General features: G+C 44.3%; 1 protein-coding gene across 4 annotated transcripts in view; it reads left to right on the plus strand.

The window, feature by feature from the left end:
* Positions 1–12,025, plus strand: part of PLCB1 (phospholipase C beta 1) — a 337,353-nt gene that overhangs the window by 200,764 nt on the left and 124,564 nt on the right. For all 4 annotated transcript variants that reach the window (XM_063391476.1, XM_063391478.1, XM_063391479.1 and 1 more), the window contains exons 5-7: positions 5,252–5,331; positions 7,759–7,812; positions 8,339–8,414. In XM_063391476.1, the coding sequence (XP_063247546.1) occupies positions 5,252–5,331; positions 7,759–7,812; positions 8,339–8,414 (210 nt within the window). The remainder of the gene's footprint in view (positions 1–5,251; positions 5,332–7,758; positions 7,813–8,338; positions 8,415–12,025) is intronic.

Here is a 12,025-nt window from a genome sequence, read left to right on the forward strand (position 1 = left end):
TGTGCTAAAAAGAGGTTCTCTGCAGCCTGCCGTGATTTAACAACAGCAAGGAGTGATTTTGTCACCTCACAGGCAGCAGGGATTGTTGGACCAGGTGCAAAAAGGTCACAGGACTAAAGCCTTCAGCGAGGAGGGCACAGTTTTTCTTGCCAGATTCCTATTTCTGCTAATCTTCTTTAGCCAGTTGGCAAAAACACGATTTCCATTTTTTTTCTTTGACATAGCAGAATAGAAACAGAGTTTGTGGTGGTCCATGAACAGCTGAGAGCCGTGCTGTTCTCAGACTTGGAAATGCAGAGCTCTACAGGGTGAGAAATCTTAACGCTGCAGAAGTGAAAGCAATTGAAATGACTCTTCAGGAAAAAAAAGGAGCTGTGTTTATGGTGGGAAATGAAAAGGTATGCTAAATCTTTACCAGCAGAAATTGCTGTCCCTTACCAAGGAGCAGGGATAATCACCCAAATCAGAAGCTTATGTCCGTCTTTTTCACTTACCTGTCTAGCCAGCGATCAGTGAGCCATAAACTATTTGCTAAAACAGCACAGAAATGGCTATTTTAGGGCTATTTTCTGTTTGATAATGGAACCTTAAGGTGCAGTGGATAAAATAACGTTTTGTAAAAGCTTGGCTGCTCTAAATCTTGAGTAACTCCTACCATCCAAATAACTAAGAATCTGAGTCTTCCTTTTATTTGTAAATGCAACAGAGCAAATAAATTAATATTTGATCAGTTGGGCACTATGGCGTGGGGATGAAATTTTTAAGGCATTGCAGATGAACTGTGTGTGCTTTGAGGTCATGTTAAATATCCTGATTGTTTGAATCAAAATAGTTTTGATCACTGTTGAATACATCGAAAAATCCCTCCTTTTTTAACCTGTTTACCAACTTCATATGAACCACAACACAGAATTTGGTCTTTATTGTCTCTGAGCCCCATGCAGTGAGTCAGAGAACTTGTAATAAATAAACACATCAGGCACAAATCATCACTTCAGGGAGCTCTGGGGAGGAATGTCGGTACAAGACGTTTTCAGCACCACACTTGCAAATTTTGACCCTTCTGATGTTCCAAGGAAAGCAAGTGCCAATAGAAATCTCTCCTACCTTCCCTTTTCAGTGCATGAACATTTTTTGGGTGACCCTCCATTTGTGATAGCTTGTTTTTCAAGTTGTGTGGCAAGTGTTGACCAGACATCACTTAAAGAGAAAGGCAAAATAAACTTTGCCTTTTGTCTTAATGAGACAGTTAAAACTATTCCATTGTAGGATTTTTTCCCTTTTGCAGTGGGCTGCCTTTTCTGCAGCAAACTCTGCTTGTCACATCCACTGGCCAAGTTCTGGGAAAATTAGGAAAATGCGAGTCTCGGGTTGTTCAGCTTGCCTGAGGCGCACTAACTAGAAATGTCAGTGTGCTGGTTTGTGTTCATTCCTCCAGGAAAAAGTAATTGATGTTTAAAGCAAATCAGTGCTGAGCTGAAGGGCACCTGGTTTGTTCAAAGAATGCAGCTGGTAATTCATTAGGCACTGGTCTGAAGGGCAGCAGGAGGGTGTGTCCTGGTGGGGAGGAGAAGCAGCACTGGGAGAGCGCTTGCTTATTTTCATTTGAGGATGCCTGTCTGGGGCAGGATTTATTTGGGAGCATCCACAGATTGCTGCAGAAGCAGCAGAGGTTTGTTCTCAAACCCTGTTCTGAGTAAATGCTCCTTTTCCGTGTCTCCATTCCCACCTCGGAGAGCTCCAATCCATCAAGCTCTGTCTGCTCTAGAACAGTTCATTCTCTCCCAAATCCAGCAGATTCCAAAGTGAACATCTCGTTTTTCCCATCTCTTTCCTCTCGCTCTCTTTGGTGCCTCTCATGCCAGCTCTCTTCTTTCTGCACTGCCAATCCTGCCCTGCAGGCCCCTGTCCAGAGCCCAAGGAAATCTCTTTCTCCTCGGTTTGATGAGCTTTGGGTAAAATGCATCACTAAGAGCTGATGAATTCCTCCATAAGTAAAATGATGTCATCAAGGATGATTCACAAGTCACGCTGTCCTATTCTTTCCAGCGTACATCTTTATTTTTCTAGCTTCTTCAGTGTATGTAAGAGCTTGATCAGTAGAACAAAATACTAAAGCAAGCCACATAAATCCACATCCATTTGATATGGGTTTTTTTTTTAATGAAATTCTGAAAGTGTAGAGTTTCAGCAGCTTGCTTTGTTCACCTCCCACCAAAAAGAAATATGCAAGGAACATTGCCTTCACATGTAGTCAGGCCTGATTTGAGGGAAGTGTTTTCAAGGCTCTGTGCTGCCTTTTGGTATGAAAAAGGTCTCATCTCTTTTGTTGCACCAAATGACTTCTGGTATCCTGATGCATGCAGAGGAAGAGAGATTACTTCACTGAGCAGCACATTTCCAAATGAGCTCTGCTCGTGTGCTACCTGTCAAAGCACACAACAGCTGAATGACTCGTCAGCAAACTTCTCAGGAGTGGTACAAGATGAACTGGCGTGACAGGACGGAGCCAGGAGGGGGGACCAAGTTCAGGAAGCTCTTACCATGATGGATGTGACTCGCTTGGAGTTGAAGATCAGAGGCCAGGTCCTTCCTCTCCCGGAAGGGATCAGTGCAGGGTTTGTTGGCACTGCTGCAGCTCTGTTTCAAAAGCCCAGATTTATATTTTCCTGTTGTATCACATCTGTGCAGAGGCTGCAGCGCCCGTGGCGATGCTGCTGTAACCTTCCCACAGCTGGCTGTTCTCTCTGCACACAGAACAGCTTTCCATCCCTTGGAGTGCTGCCTGCTGGAGCCGCGGGTACCGAGGTGGAGTGTGGGCTCTGCTCCCTGCCATGCAGCAAACCCAAGGAAACGGAGCCATTTGGTAGCTGAAGCAGCAAGGCACTCCTTGGCTCTCTGCTTGGCTGGTGAGAGCCTATCAAAGGCAGTCCCAAGCATCTCTTCATTTTTTAAGCTCTGTCCTCAATGCTGTTGTTCCCGCTCCTGCCAAGGGCTCAGATCAGAGGCTGGGAAGATGATGTGAGCCTTGGCACGCTCTCTGATCTTGGCTTTTTGGCTGTGGCTCTGGGGTGGCTGGACCCTGAAAAGGGAGAGACAGTGAGCAAGTGTTGCTTGTGACCTGGTTAGAAATGGCTCAGCCTGCAGGCAGCCCTCAGAATGTTTGGCAAGAGCGATGGGATTGCTTTGGAGAGCCAGGAAAAGCCAGCAAAGGAACAGAATGGAACAAATGGCAAGACTGCTTATATAAATAATGTGTGTGACAGGCACATAATAAGTGAGTTCCCCTTACATTCCGGTCAAAAAGCATTCGGACAAAGAAAAGGAAGAGCTGGGGGTGTGGGATACTCTTGAAGTGCCCTACTTCTGTTTTATACAAAATATTTCAGCTTTAAGCCCAGCAGAAGATGAAAACAGTCTATCAAGATCTGTTAAAAGGCAGTATATTTTCAATTTCCAAATAATATTTTGTGTTGCTGTTAATCTCTGTGGCTGTTAGTGTCACAGGGAGGAGTTTGAGCAGCTATTATTAGTGCCTGAACAAAACAGTGTTTACAAGATGAGCCTATTTTGAGCCTGGAAAAATGAGTTGCCAAGAAGAAAAACAGATGCTGCACTTAATACTCTCTCTGTTCCAAGAGTCACAGCAAAGCAGTTGTGTTCCTAACAAACCCAATTCCTCCTCCTCTGCTTCCTCACACCTCTGGGTTTTTCAAGCTAGACCTAAGAAGGAAAAACAATTAAGGAAGAAAAAATGGTAGCGATCACGAGAAGGTGGAGGGGAGGACTGAGTGAGCAGCCTATCTGATCTGCCTCCAGAACAAGTCTGTGTCTGAGGGAAGGTTTCTCTTCCAGAAACACCGGCCACAGGAGAGTTGTTATCTCTGTTGTTCAGGGGTGAGATGGTGAATGGGATGGGCTTCAGGATCTGAGAGCTGGAGGACATCAAAGGCCACTAAAAAACACTGGGCATACAGGCAGCCTTATCTGCTCCTCCTTGGGAGCAGCGGTGCGAGACCAGTTTCAGGAACACGGTCTGATAGCATCAGGGAAAAAACCTTAGCAGATAAAAAAGATGGAAAAACCTCCAGCTTCTCAAATCAATCACCTGGTTGTGTGGAAAATATAAGGCTTTTTAGGTAAAACAAGCTCTGAGCTCCAAAGCGACACAAGAATGTTGTTTCATTGGAGGTCACTGACACTTCCCATCTCTATCCATTTTTTTCAGAATGGAATCCTCCCTTTTTTATATATATTTTTTTTCTTTTCTTTCTTTTTTTTTTTTTTTTTTTTTTTTTTCTTTTTTTTTTTTTTTTTCTCAAGAAAAAGAAAGGCCAAGGAGAAGTGATCACTTCCCAAAGAGTGTGGCAGTGGGAATTTTGGATTTGGACTGTTATGAAGGAAACATAACTTTAGTTTGAAACAAAACTCCGAATGCTTTGTCAACCAAAACAAAAAAAAAATTACGTTGTTTGCAAAGGCATTGCTTGTTTTCTTCCCTTTCTTTTAATAGGGTGAAACAAAGCCAATCCAAACCCACAGTTGTGACTGAGAAGGTTTGCACTTAAAGATTGTGAATAAGTACCAAGTGAGAAAGGAAAAACGCACTGAAGCTGTCAATGAAAAGCTGCAGGAGAGACTTGCAAAGGAGGAGAGCAGGACAAACTCTGAGAGTCTAAAGTTCAGTTTATAATCATGGATCAGCCGTGCTGGGAACCCGGGAAAAGTCAGGGATACAAGGGAAGCACTTGAACAACGTGGAGCAACCTGGCAGGGGGTTGAATCTGGATCCTCTTGGACAGCCCTTCCAACCCAGGGCATTCCATGATTCTATGGCATTTCTTCCCTACACTGGGAAGGGGGAAAAACATTTAGTGAGGGATAGGACCTCAGTGTAAGGATGTACAATCAGGGGAAAAGAGTCCTTTGGAGTTGCATCTTCCTCGCACATCAGAGTCATTGGAATGTATTCCTGTATATTTCTGCTGTTTGGGGCTTTTTAAAGCTTGTTTCTTATGTTGGCTGGTAAGGTCTTGGACAGAGTCAGACTTTAATTTGTAACAGGCTTCATGGTTTTTTTGTGGCATGAGAAAATCAGGTCTCACAGATGAGGAGGGAAGCTGTAATTGGAAAAATCAAGTTCAGGCTCTAATTAGACCCCTTTTTTCAAAGCATAATTTTCAAAAATATTTTGCATTGTGTCAGTAAACATCTAAACTGAGCCTCATTTATTCACTTTTTCTCTTCATAGGAATGGTCAGATGAAGTGTTCAGTTTGGCAACAAATCTGTTGGCACAGAACATGTCAAGGGACGCGTTTCTGGAAAAAGCGTAAGTGGCCCTCGCATGTCACCCTGTGGGTGTTGCTCTTCCCTCTGCGTCATTTTCCTCCGTGCTCCTTACTCACCTTGTCATCTATTGTTTCTGCTCTGGTGACTTGTCACTTCTGTAAACACAGGTCCTTGTTCCTGTGGTTCTAAAAAGCCTGTTATCAGAAGTCATCTAAACAAAAATCCTTTTTAGGGTTTTCCTTACAAACTAATAAATCACTGCAGAAAAATCAGAGTTGAATGCTCCCTGCCCCTTGTACAGTTGTAGGTCTCCATTTAAAAAGAAAGAATATTCTGGACTGGTTTGTTTCAGGTTTGTTTTCCTTTTTGTCTTTTATTGAGCACAACATAGAGAAATGCCAGAAGTCCCTTTTCCTCAGTCCAATCTGTCTGGTTTCCATGTGATCCAGAGAGAATTCATTCCTCTGGATTGCTTGGCAGAGTGGGCAGAGTCTGAGTTGGTTTCCACGAAGTAGAAAAGCTTTATGAGACCGTTTGGGGTGAAATACTCACCCAAAAGGGAAGAGAGCTAAACCTGACGTTAGCAATTCTCAGCTGATGAGAAGTGCATGGGCTGAGGCAGTTTTGTGTAAATCAGAGCTTTGAGAACAGTGTGGCTAAGCCTGCCAGGAAGTGCCAGTGTTGAGCTTGGATACTCACTGGCCTTCTGGGGTTCTAACAGAGGGCATGCACCTTCCCCAGCCTGTCAGTTTGCTGCCTAAAGTCAGCTTAGGGTCTCCCCCAAACACCTTTTCCTGCTCACAGGCAGGGGCTCAGTCCAGCTAAATACTAAACTTAGGTTCCTAAAACTTCCTGCCCTCCAAAATTAACCTCCCCTTTCCCTGGACTCTGTGAGGCTGTGAATGGCCACTTTCATTAGCTGCATCCAGATTCAGAATGTTCCAGAGTGCTTCAATCCCACAGAGTCCCAGGTGCCTGTTCTGGGAAGGAGGGGTGTGCATCTGTGGGTGTGTTTCCTCCTTGTGGTGTTTGTTGTGGTGCAGCTGGAGTCCACAGAAATTCCTGACGCAGCTCTGAAGGGTGGGTGTTGCTGGAACTACAGCATTGTGTCTGGTAATGGTGTGTTGGGACAGCAGGGATGTATTAGGCAAGCAAAATCCCAAATAATGGGAACATTTAACATTTCCTGTTGGCCCTGTGTGTTGGCATGTGCTCACCTGAGCTGGTGAGCTTCCTTCAGCTCCACAGGCTGGAGATGAGTTCCAAGAGTGGTTTGGTTTTACAATTTCCTTGCCCCTGAAATCCCCAGGGATCCAGGGGGCTCTGCTGGCAGGTCTGTCATGGGGAGGGTTGGGGCTGTACCTAATGGGCCTCCTCCTACCCAAATGAGAGGAGAAATGTGTCATCACACAGTGCAGCAGAGCTCCTTGTCTGGAGCTGTTCTTTGGCAGTTCTTCAAGCCTTATGAATTAATTAAAGATGAAGTCACTGGGCACACGGCGTAGATTCAGTGGCAGGCAAGCATGGCATTCCTGTGCCTTTTTCCACTAATTAATAAATCACTTGGAAACTGTAAGGTTTCCCAGCCCCTCTGCACAGATGCCAAATCAGTCACTTAAGAAATCTATGACTTTAAAGACTAAATTATTTCCCCATTAAAATTAGTCTGCTAAGCAAAGGGTTGGTTGGAGTCCTAACAGAACACTTTTGTTGAAAGGGAAAATCAAATTGCATTAGAGCAGAATGAAGGGTTTTTTCTTTAGGACATTAAGTTCCTTGGAGCATTGGAAGTGCAGTAATAAACAGCTTGAGAAGCTTTTCCCCATCTTCTGTTGTTTCTAACTTCCTTGGTTATAGAGGAAAGCACTCAATGTGACCAAAATATAATCAGAATTTTCAAAAAATAGAAGGCAAAATAAAAGAAACTTATTTTTTTAAATATTATTTTTTTATTTTAATGTTCCGCAGTGCTGGGAGTTGTGCTTGGTGACACAGTAGCACAAAAGGCTTCCAGAAGATGAATGTGGGGAGTCAAGAATTTGTGGAAATGTTCCTATTCCAGTTATCCTAGTTTTAACATGCACTTTGTTTTTGAAGTGGTTGCTAATGGCATTTTCTGTTGGGAAGAAAAGAAAAGTTTATTAGAACCAAGCAGTTTCTTCTTCTTTTGGCAGACCAGGATGAAGTGAAAAAGCTGAGTTTTTTAACAAAAAAAATCCTCGTAAATATTTAAGTGTTGTCACATTTTCACCAGATGATGGTACTGCAAAACTCCTTTACAGTTATCTCAGGAGAGACAGTAGGAGGTTTTTAGTCAATTATGATATCCCAAGATGTTTTCATACTGGGAGAAAGAGCTGACTGGAACTTGCCACATGATCAGAGCACTAGCCCAGAGCTAGAAGGTTGGTGGAGAGATCCTTGAAAATGCTGTAAAAATGAAGCAGGGTGCTTTTTTTCTCCACAGCTACACAAAACTCAAGCTACAGGTGACTCCAGAGGGGCGCATTCCTCTGAAGAAGTAAGTGCTGCTCCCCTTCCTTACCACAGGCTCTCTGCTGACTTTGGGGTGTGAATATGTGTTTGGGATGTGCATGGGACTCCTGTGCCTGGAAGAAGAATAATTTTACCCTCTGTTTATAACAGAGTGGCCAGTGATACTTGGGATGTCTCTATTCAAATGCCCTTTGGGCACAGACATTCTGCCTCTCTGCCCTGGTTCTTTCCACTTGTGAAAATTAAGGAAAAAAAAGGCATAATTTCTTTATCTCAGGGACACGTGAAAATAAAGAGATTTAAATTGCATGTCACTGGGGGAATGAAGAGACCAGTGATAGCTGAAATAAATGCCTGCTGTGATAGGGGCTGGTGTGGGGTGGGGTTAAACCTGAGCACTGTGAGCTCCGCTCTGTTACTGAGCAGCCAGCAAAGGGAAATGAACAGCTCAAGATGTAGCAGGCTGCTAGAAGATATTCAGTCTTTGAGCCACACGGGCCATCAAGGCGTGTCTTTAAGCCAAATGCCTCTGTTTTGTCCTCATTTTGCAGCATATACCGCTTGTTCTCCTCCGACAGAAAGCGGGTGGAGACCGCGCTAGAGGCCTGTAACCTTCCCTCTTCCAGGGTAAGCACCTGCAGTTACTCACATCAGCTTTGCTTGCGTTTGCTGCTGTTGCCTCTCTGCTGTGTACCTTTGATTTGAAGTTGTTTGGGATCAGGAGGACCTGGGAGAAGCCTAAAAGGATTCAAGGAAAGGGCAGAGTTTGTGTGACCTGTCCTGGAGGAGTCCTGTGGGGGCATTTTAAGAACAGGTGGCTGTAGCACAATTTCCAAGGCACGGTTTCAGAGCAGTGGTAGCCTGAGCTGTGTTTTATAGCTGGAGGTGACAGGCTGAACCCACCCTGGCTGATCCAGAAGGTGCATGAGGGAAATGCTGGAATGCTGTGCTGTGGAAGCTGGTGACACTGCAGGGATGCAGTCACTGCATCCTGCTAATGCAGGAGCTCCCCTCAGCCCACAGTATTTCCAGGATGGTGCCTCATCCTCAAGGCTTTTTTCAGAAGGAATTGAGCTTGAGCAGGTGATTCCAGTTAATGCTGGAGACACAGAATCTCAGACTGGGTAAGGCTGGGAGGGACCACAGTGGGACATCTGGTCCCACCTGCCATCTCCAAGCTGGGTTTTAATCCCAGGAAGGCTTCTTGCAGGATAATTCCTTAGGTCAGGGGTCCAAGAGGTGGGGCAAAACTGTTCTGTGGCAGAGAGAGAGCCTGCATCTGCTGATCCCTGGACTTATACAAAACTCTGTGCTGTGAGGTTTCCTCAACATTTGCTCCCCGGTGGTTTAATAGAGCCTCTTCCTACAGCTGCAGGAGAAGAGTGGAGCAAAATCTCCACCAGCCAAACCTCAGACACCCCTTACAGTGAGACCTTCCTTCATAGGTTTGGGAGCACAATTCCATAAAATTCCAAGAAATGTCAGCAAAGTCGGTATAAAATACTATACTAATCTTATCTAAAGTAATATTGTGAGGTTAGAAATGCGGAGAGAATAATTTTAAAGATGACTTTCCATTTAATTGATAGCAAACAAGACAAAGTGTGCCAAAAAAAAAATCTCTGAGGTGCTGCTGATTTCTGAATCAGCTGATTTATTTCTTCCATTTACTACATGTCTCTGAAAAGAAAATTTAAATATCATTTGGGTCTTTGGAAGAAAGTGCAGCCTTTTTCTGCTATTTGTCTAAGTAGAGCCAGTTTTGCATACACACTGCTGGATGCTTGTTGCTGGGATACCATCTTGAAAATTATTCAGAGTATAAAGTAGATCCTTTCTTTGCTTGGGACAAAAGAAAAATGTGCTACATGCACCAAAGAAAACTGTGTTGATCATCTTGGAAAAATATTGTGGAAGGTCAAAACTGGATCTTGTGGAGATAATGGAATAGAAGAAAAGCAGAACTTCAACTACAGCTCTTTTCCTTTGTGTTCCTGTTTATTTGAACAAATGGAATTCTTAGCTTCAGCTTCCAGCTTTTCTGCCCTATTATACTACAGGACAAATGGTGTTCCCATAAAGCCTTGGAAGAGCAACAGACTCCAGCAGCGTGCAAGACAGGAATATCAGGGGGTCTTGCTCAGCAAAATAACACCACATTATTCAGAGAATTCATGAAAGTCTCTCCTGGACGTTAGCAGTTCAGGCTCTTTGGTTTTTCAGTCATGCCTCATGGATCTTCCATGTTTCCACACCTCTCATTGCTCTGGGAAGATACGGAGCTCTTTGGCCACCAGCTTCACATGATGTTTGCCTGCAGCTCTTGGAATTTAGGAATGGATCTTCAAGCCTGGAAGAGTCCCTCTCCTGCCTTTTGCAGTGATCTGGCACAGGTGCCAGGGCTGGGTGTCCCTGTGTGGACTTTGCTGTGACAGGACAAACATCCCCTTCTGTCAGCCCCAGTCTCCAGGGAATTCCCTGTGTGGTGTTTGCCACGAGACCCTGTGGCATGATGTGCAGGCTCTGCATTTAGTGCAAGGGGAGGAGGAGTTCTCATTGCCTGGATAATTGTTTTCATCCGGAGGAATAGCACCAGAGAGGATCCTCAGAACTGCCGAAAATAAATCCTTTATTTTGAATTCGAGGACCTTCATAAGGGATGGATTCTCTGCAGTGCTGAGCACTGCAGCCCTGATTCAGCTGAGCATGATCACAGTGGGATAACCCATGGACCTCAAGTCAGGCTCTTTTGCAAAGCATGGCTTTATTAATTTCTCTCTTTCTGGGTCAGAACTGGCCTTGCAGTCTTGTAGAACTGCAGAACTGCATCCAGAACTGGCCTTGTAGAGTCTTGCAGGATCAAGGCCTGATTTTTGGAACAGTCGTCATCCAGCAGATCTGAAAGCAAATGGATCTTTAAATAAACATTTAAACAAAGTTTTAAAATACCCCAATGGATTTCGGAGGTTGGCATCTGGTTCGTCTGTGTTGTTGGCTTGTTTTTTTTTTTTAAATCTTGGCTACTTTTTGGAGATGAGGTTGTTTTTTGTTCTTGTTGGATATTTTTGTTTGTTTTGGTTAAAGGTGCCTTAAATAGAATTTGAAGAGCTTTATTTTAGCTGGCCTTTTGTCTGTGAAGAGTGGTTTTTGCCTTCTAGTTAATGTTGAGGTTCACAATGAAGCACCAGGGAGCTTGGCTGTTAAAATAAAATAACCAACTCTTGAGTCCAGTCTGTGCAAATAATCTGAATTAGCTCTTGTGCTGCCAAATACGTAACAGACTGGATACAGATGTTATAAAAGCAGGCAGGTTACCAGGCAAATCATAAATCAGCAGTGCTTGAAATTAGTAGAGAGCCTTAATCACGGAATAAAATTGAATGCCAATATTAAGCCAAGCCAGAAACGAGGGATGCTCTCATGTGGTACAGAAGGTTTGTGCTTTGTTCACTGGTGTCAAAAAAGAGAGGAGCCCATAAGGTGTGTGGGTGGTTCCTCTGAAACGGGGATGGCTCAGACCAGGCTGAGTAAGGGGGCAGTGTATTTTAATCCCTTTGGGCAGACAGGCTTTTGGAAGTCATATATAGTGGTGTGAGGTTGTGCCTGAGGTGGCTTTTGTCTCCCATCTACATATTTGTGTTTTGTAGCCCACTGATTATGACACTGGTAGGAAATACCTATTAAAAAGTTCTGTACACTTATGCCTGAAGGCTCGTGTTGGTTATTTTTTTTGTAGTGGGTGTTTGGAGACACTGGGAGGCAAAACAGTGTCTGTTAATTGGGTCTGAGTGGCAAATCAGAGCCTGGATCTCAGATCATTGGAAGAGATCCACATTTGTTCAGCTGAGCACCTTCATATCCCTTGTAAAGAAAAAAACCCAGTAGCTTGATGGGGGACTGTAGTTCTGTGGTAATTAGAGAATCATTGAAAAGCCCTTGGCTGAGGAGCAGCACCTTGCTGGACAAGGGTTATAAACAGAGGGAGCAGGGGAGGGCAGGGTGCTAACTCAAACAAGAAAATTCCCGAGCTTTGAGAATCCCAGACTTAAGGAAAACACAGGTGTTGGCACCGAGAGCTCCACAGCTCGAGTTTATCAGTGTCATGGGTGCAGGTTTAGTGTCGCTGGCAAGTCTCACTCAAAGGAGCTGTTTTCATCCTCTGCCCTCAGCATTCCCACTCCTCCATCCACCCCTGCACTGGATCTGGCAGTAGTGCCACTGGCAAGTTACCTGGCTCA

This window comes from Prinia subflava, chromosome 2 (assembly GCF_021018805.1).
Source record: "Prinia subflava isolate CZ2003 ecotype Zambia chromosome 2, Cam_Psub_1.2, whole genome shotgun sequence".
Lineage (NCBI taxonomy): Eukaryota > Metazoa > Chordata > Aves > Passeriformes > Cisticolidae > Prinia > Prinia subflava.